Source organism: Bos grunniens, chromosome 22 (assembly GCF_055505025.1).
Source record: "Bos grunniens cultivar Pamir isolate PY7600 chromosome 22, Bosgru_T2T1.0, whole genome shotgun sequence".
Classification (NCBI taxonomy): Eukaryota; Metazoa; Chordata; class Mammalia; order Artiodactyla; family Bovidae; genus Bos; species Bos grunniens.
In genome coordinates this window covers 14,998,622-15,011,446 of record NC_141186.1, presented here as the reverse complement: position 1 = coordinate 15,011,446, position 12,825 = coordinate 14,998,622, and the positions used below count along the sequence as shown (strand labels likewise).

General features: G+C 39.9%; 1 protein-coding gene across 21 annotated transcripts in view; it reads right to left on the bottom strand.

Annotated features, from left to right (window-relative positions):
* The window catches only part of NKTR (natural killer cell triggering receptor), a 44,411-nt gene extending 31,816 nt beyond the window's left edge, over nt 1-12,595 (bottom strand). For 12 of the 21 annotated variants that reach the window (XM_086366164.1, XM_086366166.1, XM_086366172.1 and 9 more), the window contains exons 1-3: nt 12,214-12,379; nt 12,004-12,084; nt 352-426 (exon numbers count right to left, since the gene is read on the bottom strand). Coding sequence is in view for 8 of the 21 variants with exons in the window: in XM_086366155.1 (XP_086222281.1) it covers nt 352-426; nt 12,004-12,061 (133 nt within the window). In the remaining 13 variants the exon portion in view is untranslated. Of the gene's footprint in view, nt 1-351; nt 427-12,003; nt 12,085-12,213; nt 12,380-12,436 lie in introns of those variants that run through there. The other 9 variants (XM_086366168.1, XM_086366160.1, XM_086366157.1 and 6 more) reach the window with 4 other exon arrangements.
* Nucleotides 12,596-12,825: the final 230 nt, after the last annotated feature.

The window sequence follows — 12,825 nt, the reverse complement described above, 5'->3', positions numbered from 1 at the left end:
CTCTATCCTCTAATCGTAAATTTATTGTGAGATCTGGAAGGCTAAATTTATTCAAAGTACTAAAATCTGTAAAATTCTATCAAAATAAATCAGTTTTGAATACATGCTATTATTTTTTAAACTACAATGCATAAAGATTCCATTACATATGGTGGTACTTCCTTTTAAATTTTTGAGACCATTTCTTTCTCCTCTCTTTAAGAAATGCTTCCCTGACTTATCAGTGAAAATAATATTTTTTATTTTTCATTTCACAATCCATTACTTTTTAAGGAAAACAGCTATTCTGTTAAGGAAGGTAAAATTTTAAGCCAGGACTTCTCATTGGAAATAATCTAATAATTCATTTACCTGAGCATAGGCAAAGGAAGTTTTTGCATGTTTTTGGACATATATCTGAAAAGAGCTGAAACATAATTCGACCAACTGAAATAAAACACATGAAAAAACAGGTAAGCAAGTTGATTAAATGTATCATATTTATATGGGAGAAATAAAGAAAATAAACAAATTGAGAGGCCCATTTTTATCATTCATTTTAATTTTTTTAAGAGATTCAACAGGAAAAGAATTTAACTAGGCAATACCAATTAATAAGAACCATACTATATTTATTAGCATTAGGATTCACATGCAACCAAAGTGAATTCAGTCCAGAACTGTGGGATTTTAAGTGTCTTTAACAGGACCTTATTTTATTAGATCTCTCTTAGTATATCTCCTACCTGAACTATTAATCTTTAAAGATATTCTCGATAACAGTTGTCTGATTTATGCCTAAACCCCTCCAGTGATGAGAGCACATCATAAGACAGTCACTCTGGGCTAGTACTAGTAGAAGAAAGCTCTGTCCTCTACATTTACCTTTATGCAAGAACTGTTCACAGCCAACCCCTGAACTGTCACTCACAACTAAAACGCACATTAAATTCCCTGAGAGGGCAGAAAGAGAATAGGTTATGGTTCCTAAAAACTAATCAACAAACAAACAAGAAACAATAGGAGCAAGTCTCCAAATTCGACTTAATTATGCAATAAACAATCTGCCTACCAATGCAGGAAACTCAGGTTCGATCTCTGGGTCAGGGAAGATCCCCTGGAGGAGGAAATTGCAACCCACTCTCAGTATTCTTGCCTGGAGAATCCCATGACAGAAGAGCCTGACAGGCTACAGTCCATGGGGTTGCAAAGAGTCAGACAGAACTCAACATGCCTCTCATGCCAAAAGAGAAGTGTTTCACAAATCTGTTCATCTCAGGACTCCTTTAAACTCTCAAAAATGACTAAAGCTTTTAAAATGTGGGTTATAATTTTGATATTTACTGTATTATAAATTAAAACTCAGAAATTTTCAAAACAAGAATACTCAGGTAACTGTTCCATCAGCTGTCAGAGCAGTGACATCATTACATATTCTGTAATGTCTGGAAAACTCACCTTGTGAATGAGAGTACAAGGGGCAAGTCATATTATTTTAAAAACTGTTTCAACTTTGCCCTCCTGTCAATAAAATAAAGGGAATTTTGAATTACAACCATTTTCCAGGAGTTCCTTTTCCCTTTATTCTATAAAAGCTTTTCCATTATGAACATTTGTACATAGTCAAGACTTGTAGAATAAATCAAAATTAACTGGATCAGGCATAATCCAGTAGACACAAAATGCCTTGATATATTGTGTCACTAAGATTTTACTTTATTCCTGGCATGTCAGTCAGTTACTGCGAGGACAAAACAAGGTTACTGTGTAAGAAACAACCTTAAAGGATAAAAAGTAGAAGAATGGAATCATGTAAGAAGAGACTCCCGTGTCAGCACTGTCAAATCGAGTGCTGGAGTCAAAATTAATGCAGTTTCAAAACCTTCTAGCTGATCTTGATGTCTAAAGAAATGAAGAGAAAGTTAAGAAAGCAAAAAGGAAGATAGCAATGTATCTAAAAACATTTCAGAATTTTAGGAAATGCATGTAATATCAGTAATATTAAGTACTATTCTTTGTATTTACATAGAAATAATTTATTATCCTATGTAAAATAATTTATTAATACTCTTATCAGAGTATTTCCATCACTCATAAATCCCTAAGAAATGGCTGGCTAGGTGGGTGTCAAAATTCAAAATCATATAGCTTTGCAAACTACAACATACATAGGTCTTTGGAATCTCTTTAAGACAGATGTTTTTCAGAATAAAAGATATAATCAAAACAACTGAAACTTCACCTTTTCTCTAGGACTATAGTAACTTCAATAAAGAGTTCTTCCGCCCAAAGTCTTATGCCTCCACACAAAAACTGATGAAAATTTCAAATATTTTTAGTTTCTCCTTTACAGACAATTATGAACCCTCTAGTGGTAGGAGTACGTCAAGGCTGTATATTGTCACCCTACTTATTTAACTTATATGCAGAGTACATCATGAGAAATGCTGGGCTGGAAGAAGCAGAAGCTGGAATCAAGATTGCCGGGAGAAGTATCAATAACCTCAGATATGCAGATGACACCACCCTTATGGCAGAAAGTGAAGAGGAACTAAAAAGCCTCTTGATGAAAGTAAAAGTGGAGAGTGAAAATGTTGGCTTAAAGCTCAACATTCAGAAAACGAAGATCATGGCATCTGGTCCCATCATTTCATGGGAAATAGATGGGGAAACAGTGGAAACAGTGTCAGACTTTATTTTCTGGGGCTCCAAAATCACTGCAGATGGTGACTGCAGCCATGAAATTAAAAGACGCTCACTCCTTGGAAGGAAAGTTATGACCAACCCAGACAGCATATTGAAAAGCAGAGACATTACTTTGCCAACAAAGGTACATCTAGTCAAGGCTATGGTTTTTCCTGTGGTCATGTATGGACGTGAGAGTTGGACTGTGAAGAAAGCTGAGTGCCGAAGAATTGATGCTTTTGAACTGTGGTGTTGGAGAAGACTCTTGAGAGTCGCTTGGACTGCAAGGAGATCCAACCGGTCCATTCTGAAGGAGATCAGCTCTGGGATTTCTTTGGAGGGAATGATGCTGAAGCTGAAACTCCAGTACTTTGGCCACCTCATGCGAAGAGTTGACTCACTGGAGAAGACTCTGATGCTGGGAGGGATTGGGGGCAGGAGGAAAAGGGGACAACAGAGGATGAGATGGCTGGATGGCATCACTGACTCGATGCACGTAAGTCTGAGTGGACTCCGGGAGTTGGTGATGGACAGGGAGGCCTGGTGTGCTGCGATTCATGGGGTCACAAAGAGTCGGACACGACTGAGCGACTGAACTGAACTGAACTGAATACCCTACCCTCTAACCTGATGAAGAAACAAAATTTCTATTGACCTTTCACACTCATGGGGCAATGGTTTGAGCAGAAATTCTGTCTCTGCCATGGCACTGTGTTGTTAAGAGCAAAAGAAAGAAACATGAACAAAACCAAATTGTTTTGGGTGCAGTACTACAGTACAAGGTTAAGAACACTGCTAAAGACTGTAAAGTAAATGATGTACCTATCAGAACTGTTAAAAAAAATTCTGAATCATACTGGACATGTAGTTCATCCACCATTGTCAGAATTCCATTTGCAACAACACTGACAGATGAATACCAACAAATGTAGAAAAACAGCTGAAAAGCACAGGGATTCAAACAGGAGTAAGAGGTAAGAGACAAGGAATAATCATCTTATGTTAAAGGCAAAAAAGGAGAAAAATCTTTGTATATTTCACGTGGAGATTTGAGGCAGAGAAAAGGAAGGAAAAGGATAGTGCTAAGAAGCCAATTTTCTCCTCTCAAAGTCCCCATAAAAACCCGTAACAACTCTCAGAATGGGAGAATAGCAAATGAAACAAGTAAGAAAGGATTGATTTCCAAAATATACAAGCAGCTCATACAACTCAATACCAGAAAAACAACCCAATCAAAAAGTGGGAAAAAGACTTAAACAGACATTTCTCCAAAGATGACACACAGATGGCTAACAAACTCATGAAAAGATGCTCAACATCGCTCATTATTAGAGAAATGCAAATCAAAACTACAATGAGATATCACCTCACACCGGTCAGAATGGCCATCATCAAGAAGTCTACAAACAATAAATGCTGGAGAGGGTGTGGAGAAAAGGGAATGCTCTTGCACTGTGGTGGGAATGTAAATTGATACAGCCACTAAGGAAGACGGTATGGAGATTCCTTATAAAAACTAGGAATAAAACCACCATATGACCCAGCTCCACTCTTAGGCATATACCCTGAGGAAACCAAAATTGAAAAAGACACATGTATCTCATTGTTCACTGCAGCACTATTTACAATAGCTAGAACATGGAAGCAACCTAGATGTCCATCGACAGATGAATGGATAAAGAAGTAGTACATATACACAATGGAATATTACTCAGCCATAAAAAGGAATGCGTTTGAGTCAGTTCTGATAAGGTGGATGAACCCAGAACCTATTATACAGAGTGAAGTGAGTCAGAGAAAGATAGATATTGTATTCTAACACATACATGGAGTCTAGAAAAATGGTACTCAAGAATTTATTTACAGGGCAGCAATGGAGAAACAGACATAGAGAATAAACTTAAGGACATGGGGAGAGGGGAGGAGAGGGTGAGATGTATGGAAAGAGTAACAAGGAAATTTACATTACCATATGTAAAGTAGACAGTCTATGGGAATTTGGTGTATGGCTCAGGAAACTCAACAGGGGCTCTGTATCAATCTAGAGGGGTGGGATGGGGCAGGAGATGGGAGAGAGGTTCAAGAGGAAAGGGATATATAGGGAGGGGATATATGTATACCTATAGCTGATTCATGTTGAGGTTTGACAGAAAACAACAAAATTCTGTAAATCAATTATCTTTCAATAAAAAAATTTAATTAAAAAAAAAAAATCCGTATGAATTTGCCTTCACGACCTTTCAACCAGGCCTGTGGTTATTACTGGGATTCTCTGGGCCCAATTTATAAAAAAATAAGGAGAAAAGGGGGTGAAGGAGAACCTTCTTGCTTACAGAAATGGTAACAAGCCTTTGCCCTAAAACTGAACATGAGCTCAGTGCTCAAGCTCACGTTCACGCAAATGCACTAATTAAAGCAACTTAAAAAACAAGTGTGTCACATGCTGTGCTAGGTTCTTTACAAATACAGGCAACTCTGCAATAACATGAAAAAACTGAAAGAAACACTGCATTATCAAAAAATCACATAGAAAGACAACTGTTCCCATGGGACAATGTGAGCTGGGGACAAGGGAATTTCAGGTTCTAGTAAAAAATAGTTTTTATCTTAGGAGTATCAATGATAAAGGCATGCTTTTAGTTATAAGAATATCTTATAACATTTAAACATCACTGGGGAAATCCTACAACTGATCACACCTCACTCTGACCTTTCTCAGCACTGTCATTAGCATAACCCTCCTTGTGGTCTTTCAAGTAACTATTAAATAGATGAGAATAATTCAAAACAGCAGTGCTGCTCACCATCCTTTTCTCCCACACAGTAGTTCCCCTCCTTGCTATCTGTGTCACAACACAAATGGTAATCTGGCTAAGAAAAATTGTGCTCCTTAATTGATTAGAATAAATTCATTTTAAAAATATGATCTTTAAGACACGTGGTTGTATTATTTAATTACTCTTTTCAAGAACCTTACCATGCAAGCAATACTGCACTGTCTTATTAGTCTGAGTATATACAAAAGGGAGAAATCATTTAAATGGAGCAAACCACTGCATCCAGAGTCATCGAGTCATTGTATTCACAAGCTTATGACCCAGAGCATGCTTGAGATGGGAGATTCATTTCTCCCGGCCCCCGTACAAATCAGGTCTCATATGCCCTGCTCTATCTCAAAGTATAAGTTATTTTGGATATTAATCTAAAGTTTAAAGGTTAATTTCGAATACAAGCAAATTTTGCTGTACTTTAGAACCACAATAATGACTCTATAGTACTTTCATTTCCCCACTCCAGTACTTTTGCCTGGAAAATCCCATGGACGGAGGAGCCTGGTGGGCTGCAATCCATAGGGTCGCTAAGAGTCAGACACGACTTCACTTTCACTTTTCACTTTCACGCATTGGAGAAGGAAATGGCAACCCACTCCAGTGTTCTTGCCTGGAGAATTCCAGGGTTGGAGGAGCCTGGTGGGCTGCCGTCTATGGGGTCGCACAGAGTCGGACACGACTGAAGCGACTTAGCAGCAGCAGCAGCAGCAGCACTTCCATTTACAAAGAGGTCAGAGGGCTTTCCCTAGGTCATAAGCAGTACTCAAACATTTGTCTTCCTCTTTACTTTAAACTTGTTTCTCAGTTTCAGTTCCAAATACTCTATAGTGTTTACTAAGAACATATTTTTAGTTTCTTTGATTCATGTGAACCTTGAGCAGTAAAGCTAAAACATCCATTTTACCTATTTTGATAAATTGCCAGGGTTTTATGACATTGTTCTGAGGCCCACATAAACAAAATTCTAAAGTCAAGCATTCTTTTAAAGAAACACCTTGGTCATCATTTTGGAAAATCAACTTTAGTTCAGTTCAGTTCAGTCGCTCAGTCGTGTCCAACTCTTTGTGACCCCATCAATCACAGCACGCCAGGCCTCCCTGTCCATCACCAACTCCCAGAGTTCACTCAGACTCACGTCCATCGAGTCAGTGATTCCATCCAGCCATCTCATCCTCTGTCATCCCCTTCTCCTCCTGCCCCCAATCCCTCCCAGTATCAGTCTTTTCCAATGAGTCAACTCTTTGCATGAGGTGGCCAAAGTACTGGAGTTTCAGCTTTAGCATCATTCCTTCCAAAGAAATCCCAGGGCTGATCTCCTTCAGAATGGACTGGTTGGATATCCTTGCAGTCCAAGGGACTCTCAAGAGTCTTCTCCAACACCACTTTAAGCCTCTGACAAATACAAAATAAGTAACATTCTATTCAAGAAGGGGGCTATATCTTTTTAAAATGTCAATCTCATAAAAGACAAAAGCTATGGAAATGGAGGGTAAAGAATGATATAAATGATTTTTTAGGCCAACGAACAAAAATAGAATACAGAGATAGTAGACTAAAGTATTGTATCCATGTAAATTTATGAAGTTGACAACTGCATTGTGGTTATGTTGGAGAATACCCCTTTCTTTTCTTTGAAAAAAATTTTAAAATGTTTAAGACTCTTTTAATGAATATTTCTGTTCTTAATAAATACATGCACGTACTTAGGGGTAAAGAGCCATGATGCGGGTAACATATCTTCAAATGATTCAGAAAAAAATTGTGCGTTTAGAGAGAAAGAGAGAGATTAATAAAGCAAATGGTATAAAATGTAAATAGGTGAATCTAGGTAAAGAATCTAGGTAAAGAATCGGAGAAGGTAATGGCACCCCACTCCAGTACTCTTGCCTGGAAAATCCCATGGACGGAGGAGCCTGGTGGGCTGCAGTCCATGGGGTCGTGAAGAGTTGGACACGACTGAGTGACTTCTCTTTCACTTTTCACTTTCATGCATTGGAGAAGGAAATGGCAACCCACTCCAGTGTTCTTGCCTGGAGAATCCCAGGGACGGGGGAGCCTGGTGGGCTGCCATCTATGGGGTCGCACAGAGTCGGACACGACTGAAGCGACTTAGCAGCAGCAGCAACAGGTAAAGAATAGATTGGCATTCTTTTTACTGCTTTTACTTTTCAACTTCCTATAAACATGAAATTATATTCAAACAAAAAGTTTAAAACGATTGCAGATAAAACCCAATGCTTGAGTTCTATGAAAGCATGTGTCTTTATCAGCAGTTCTCAAACTCTTTGGTCTCAGAATCCCTCTATATGCTAAACAATTACTGAAGACTTTATAAAGACATTTGAATATGGTTTTTAAAAAAATAATTTTATGCATTTAATTTTGGCTGTGCTGGGTCTTTGTTGCTACACAGGTTTTTCTCTAGTTGCAGCAAGAGGGGACAAGCCTCCAGTTGCAGTGTACGGGTTTCTCACTGCGGCGGCTTCTCTTGTCAAGGAGCACAGGCTCTAGGGCACACGGGGTTCAGCAGCTACAGTTTCTAGGCCTTAGAGCACAGGCTCAGTAGCTGGGCCCACTGGCTTAGTTGTTCTGTAGCAGGTGGGATCTTCTCAGACCAGGGGTTGAACCCATGACTCCTGCACTAGCAGGCAGTCTCTTTACTACTGAGCTGCCAGGGAAGCCCAATATGGGTTCTTTCTTAATACTTTACATTTTGAAATATGAACAAAAAACTTAATGAGTGTCATCTTTTACATTTTTGCAAATCTCATTTCATGAGATTTCCTATTTCATGTCTAATGTAATAAAAGATAGATTTTCCTATCTGCTTCTGCATTCAATCTGTTGTGTCACTGCTGCCTTTGAAAAACTATTGAATACTAACAGAAATGGGAGTGAAAAAATTGGGAGTTTGACTTCTGGTCTCATGATAGCATTTCCCAGTTTGAAAACAAAAAAAGGTCTACACCATTATACTATTATAATGTAATATATTACAACTATAATTTTTCAAAAATACCTTACATAGACATTCTCATTTTAAAACTACACCTCAGGCCTCTAAGAAACACACAGCCTCAAGGGGAGTGATAAATCAAAGGCCGTACTCCAGAGGTGACTTCTAATACTGCTTTTGCTATCTTTATCTCTAATCAAATAGTAATTAGTAAAATGAATGCTTAAAATCTGTTTTTATTGGCAAACTGGTAATGTCTGGAACATACAGACTGAATAAAAACATTTGGAGATAATCCATACCCTCCCATTAATAGGACATAAATCTGGAGTCACCCTTTGGAGTAGAATCTCAGGCTGGGTTCATCAAAAAGGTCCTGGGTCTAGTCAAGATTTAAGAGGATTCTGGTACACAAAACTAAAAGATTCGCATGGCAATTTTCAAGACCAGAAATCTTCCACATAAAGAGTACTTGGAGCACTGAAAATGACTTCATCAGACTTACAGAACTGGTTTTATGACTTATGTGTATGTATACTTGCTTGTCAACATCTACATATGGCAAATGTGACTTGCTTTCACTGTGTCCTGGTAGCAAGGTTGTGACAAAAGCAGTCTACAGCCATTAACTTATTGGTGACTCCTTGATATGCTCTAAAAACTTAATAGCCATTTTTGACTAAACTGGCTTATATCAGTTTGCACCAGATATCTAAAACCTGTTTCCCTGGGCTCCAATATTCCACTTCTTGATACAACATCTGAAAAGGGCAAAATAAGTTTCTGAAGCACCAAAGAAGGAAAAGGTAGATTCCTATTTCATGTCTGCCCTGAAAGGTACTCAGTTTAACCAACCAGTAACAACCATAGAGAGAACTAATATTTAATCAAAGAAGGGTGGACCTGCCTGTCAGAAAAAATAAACAGAACCTCTGAAAAAAGAAAACAGAACAAAACACCAATGAAATGAAAATCTGGTTCTTTGAAATAACAGTAAAATTGGTAAAACTCCTAGCCAAACTGGCCACAGAAAGAAAGACAACAGGCACAAATTATCACATGAGGAATAAAAGTGATATTACTATAGATCCCACAGATACTAAATTAAAGGATGATGTTGTTTGACAACTTAAGATTAAATGAGCTAGTTGCTTAAAAGCCACAAACCACCAAAACTCAAAGAGAAGTAACAACATGAATAGTTCTGTAACTATACTCATGTAATTTAAAGACATTCCTCTTTTAATATATACTTGCATTCATTTGGTGGCTTTACAATTCAAAAGCCTCGTTTGCTATAAAATATACAAATTTCCATTGATAGTAATGGAAAATACACACTGTGCTGTTCAATTTTTATCAGTACTTATTGATCTCTCATTAATATGGACAACATAGCTACTCATTAAAGGATCTTTACTTATCAAAGTAAATAAAAGATATTACTTTGTATCAAGGGAATTATTAACTATACGAGAAGACAAGAGTTATTACTTGAATAAATACTCAATGACATACATACTAAAGGTTAAATAATACAAAGCAAGACACCTCATTTCAAACAACTGAAGAGATTCTTACAAGCTGTGTAAAAATCAAGTACCTACTGCTGCTGCTGCTAAGTCGCTTCAGTCGTGTCCGACCCTGTGCGACCCCATAGACGGCAGCCTACCAGGCTCCCGCGTCCCTGGGATTCTCCAGGCAAGAACACTGGAGTGGGTTGCCATTTCCTTCTCCAATGCATGAAAGTGAAAAGTGAAAGTGAAGTCGCTCAGTCGTGTCCGACCCTCAGCGACCCCATGGACTGCAGCCCACCAGGCTCCTCCGTCCATGGGATACTCCAGGCAAGAGTACTGGAGTGGGGTGCCATTGCCTTCTCCACAAGTACCTACTACTTAGATAATATACTGAAAAGTGCTAGAGAAATATCAATATTATATATGAAACTGAACCATATGAAATTGCCAGTTATCAACTGGTTCAACCTAGAACAATGCAAGCATTCCTTGTTTTATATACGGTTCAGTGTTCTCCAGAGTTCTAGTCACTTCTACCGGAACGGTATTATAATATTGGTGATCAAAGTTCATTTTACATTTGCCAAACACATTCTGGAGATGTTTCATGACAAAAGTTATTTGCGAAACTAGGATATGAATGTGTACAAGATAAGGAGTACTTTCCAGGGCTACAGAACCTTTGTTTGACCTCTACTTTCCAGGACTATGCTATTTTTAACTCTTAAAAAAATAAGCCTTCTTATTCAAAACGAAAATTCACTATAGAATAATGATTAAGAGCCTCAAGGTTCAAAAGATGAAGAGAGAATGCAACAAAAATTTCTAAGATCACATCATTCCTTTGCTCAAAACCTTTCAACATTTTATCTCACGGAGTCAAAGTTCTTACTCTGGCCTTTACTCATTTTGTGCTACTCAGTTGCCTCCTTTACTCCTCAAACAAGAAGGTACGCTTTCTCATCAAGTCAAGGAGGCTACTACACTTTCTGTTCCTCAAACAAGAAGGTACACTTTTTCGTCAAGGCCTTCATATTATCTGTTCCTCTATCAGGAAGGTTCTTCTCTGAGATATCCACACCCTCACCTTCTCTTTCAGGTCTACTTAAATGTCATCCTCTTAAAATGTCCTTTTCTGACCAATCTATTAAAACAGTACCCCTATTACAAGACACTTTTTTTTTTTCTGGTTTATTGTCTGTCTTCCTCCAACAGAATATAAACTACAAGGAAGAGAGGCCTTTGTTTTATGCATTGCTATATTCTCAGTCTAGAACAGTAGACAATCTGCTGAACAAGATCTGCAGAGACTGTATACATGCTTCCAACTAAAACTTCTGTCACAGTAAAAAAAAAAAAAAAAAAAGCTAAGAAAACTGTTTGGAATCTCGCACGCTCTGCTACGTAGAATGAAGTTAACTATCCTTGAGAAGAAAATATCTCATTTTCAAAAAAATATACCAAGGAATGGCTGGATTCCCTAAAGAAAACAGTAATGGAAGAGAACACACATTGCAAGTCCGTTGATACTAAATGCTTTGGTTTAAAGCCCAAGACTTGTGCTAAGTCATTACCCCATGAACCAAGGAATTATGGCTAAAGACACTTAAGGAAAAATAAAAGCAAAATTAACCTATTAATGATGCACAATAATTAGAAAATATACAACGTACGAGTCCAAAGCTCATAGTACAGAGCAAGATACCAGAAATCGAAATTGGGAGTGTTTGCTCCTTAGAGATATTGTGAGAGACAAAGTCCAGAAGGATCGCACCCCTTTTCCTGGCGCTAAGGCAGGGCAGGAACACTCAGGAGGGGTGCAGGGGCAAGGAGTTTGGGAGGACGAGGCCTGGACTCCGATTAGTTTGTATTCGGACCACCCTCCTCTCCACAGATTTTCCCTCAGGAGAAAAGGGAGTACGGACTGCGCCTACCAGTTCCCAAAAAGGCTTGGGGGAGGGTTGATGAAGGTAGACCCCTCCCCTTCCCCAAGGCAAGCCAAGGCCCCGCAGGGCTCCCCAGTGGCCCGGCTCACCCGGCTCCCGGTTGATTTCGATGTCGAAGTGGCATTGCGGCCGGTCCTGCGCCCCCATAGCGACCGAGGCGGCAGCAAAAGCTGGGAGAGATGGAGAGGAAAGCGGTCAGGGCGGGGGCTGGGGCGGGGGCTGGGGCGGAGCCCGCGCCTCAGTCACCTCCCGCAGGCCTGTCGCGACAGCGCCGGAGGCCGAGACCGGCTCCCTCTCACCTCAGGCCTCCCGGCTCCCATGGAGTGCGCACACACATGCAGCCGCGCTCTTCACCTGGTTGGCCTCCAGCCTGAGACCTCCCAGTAGACAGAGGAGAAAGCGCTGCCACCGCGGCCGGAGGCCAACGCCACTAACGGACCGCCACCCCCGCCCCCCGGCCGGGTCTCTGATTGCCACGCTAAACCCCGCGAGAGCCAGGACAAATACCGCGAGAGCACGTACTCGAAGGCGGTGGTTAACAGTAGCGGCTACGCCTACGTGGGAATGCCTGGGAGCTCGAGTCCCGCGCTCCTATACCTGAGCTGGTTCTATTTTGCTCCGCCCCTTTCCTCCTTTACGCTGCAATCAGACGCCAACTGTGGGGAAGCCCCGGACGCGCCTGCGCTCTCTACTTCCTGTTGTCCTTTCTCAAGGGCCGTGTCAAAGTATTTGCGGATATCGCGAGCCTCCCTTATTGTCCATAGCTGCAAGAGTTTGGAGAATCAAGTCGTTGAGGATCGGTAGACTGACAGTTTTGACTTTCTTTTTACTCAGGGAGTAGTTATGACCCTATCCTGTTAGACTGTCTCACTTCAAAGGCCGTTTAGGTACAGTTATACGTGCGTTTCCGC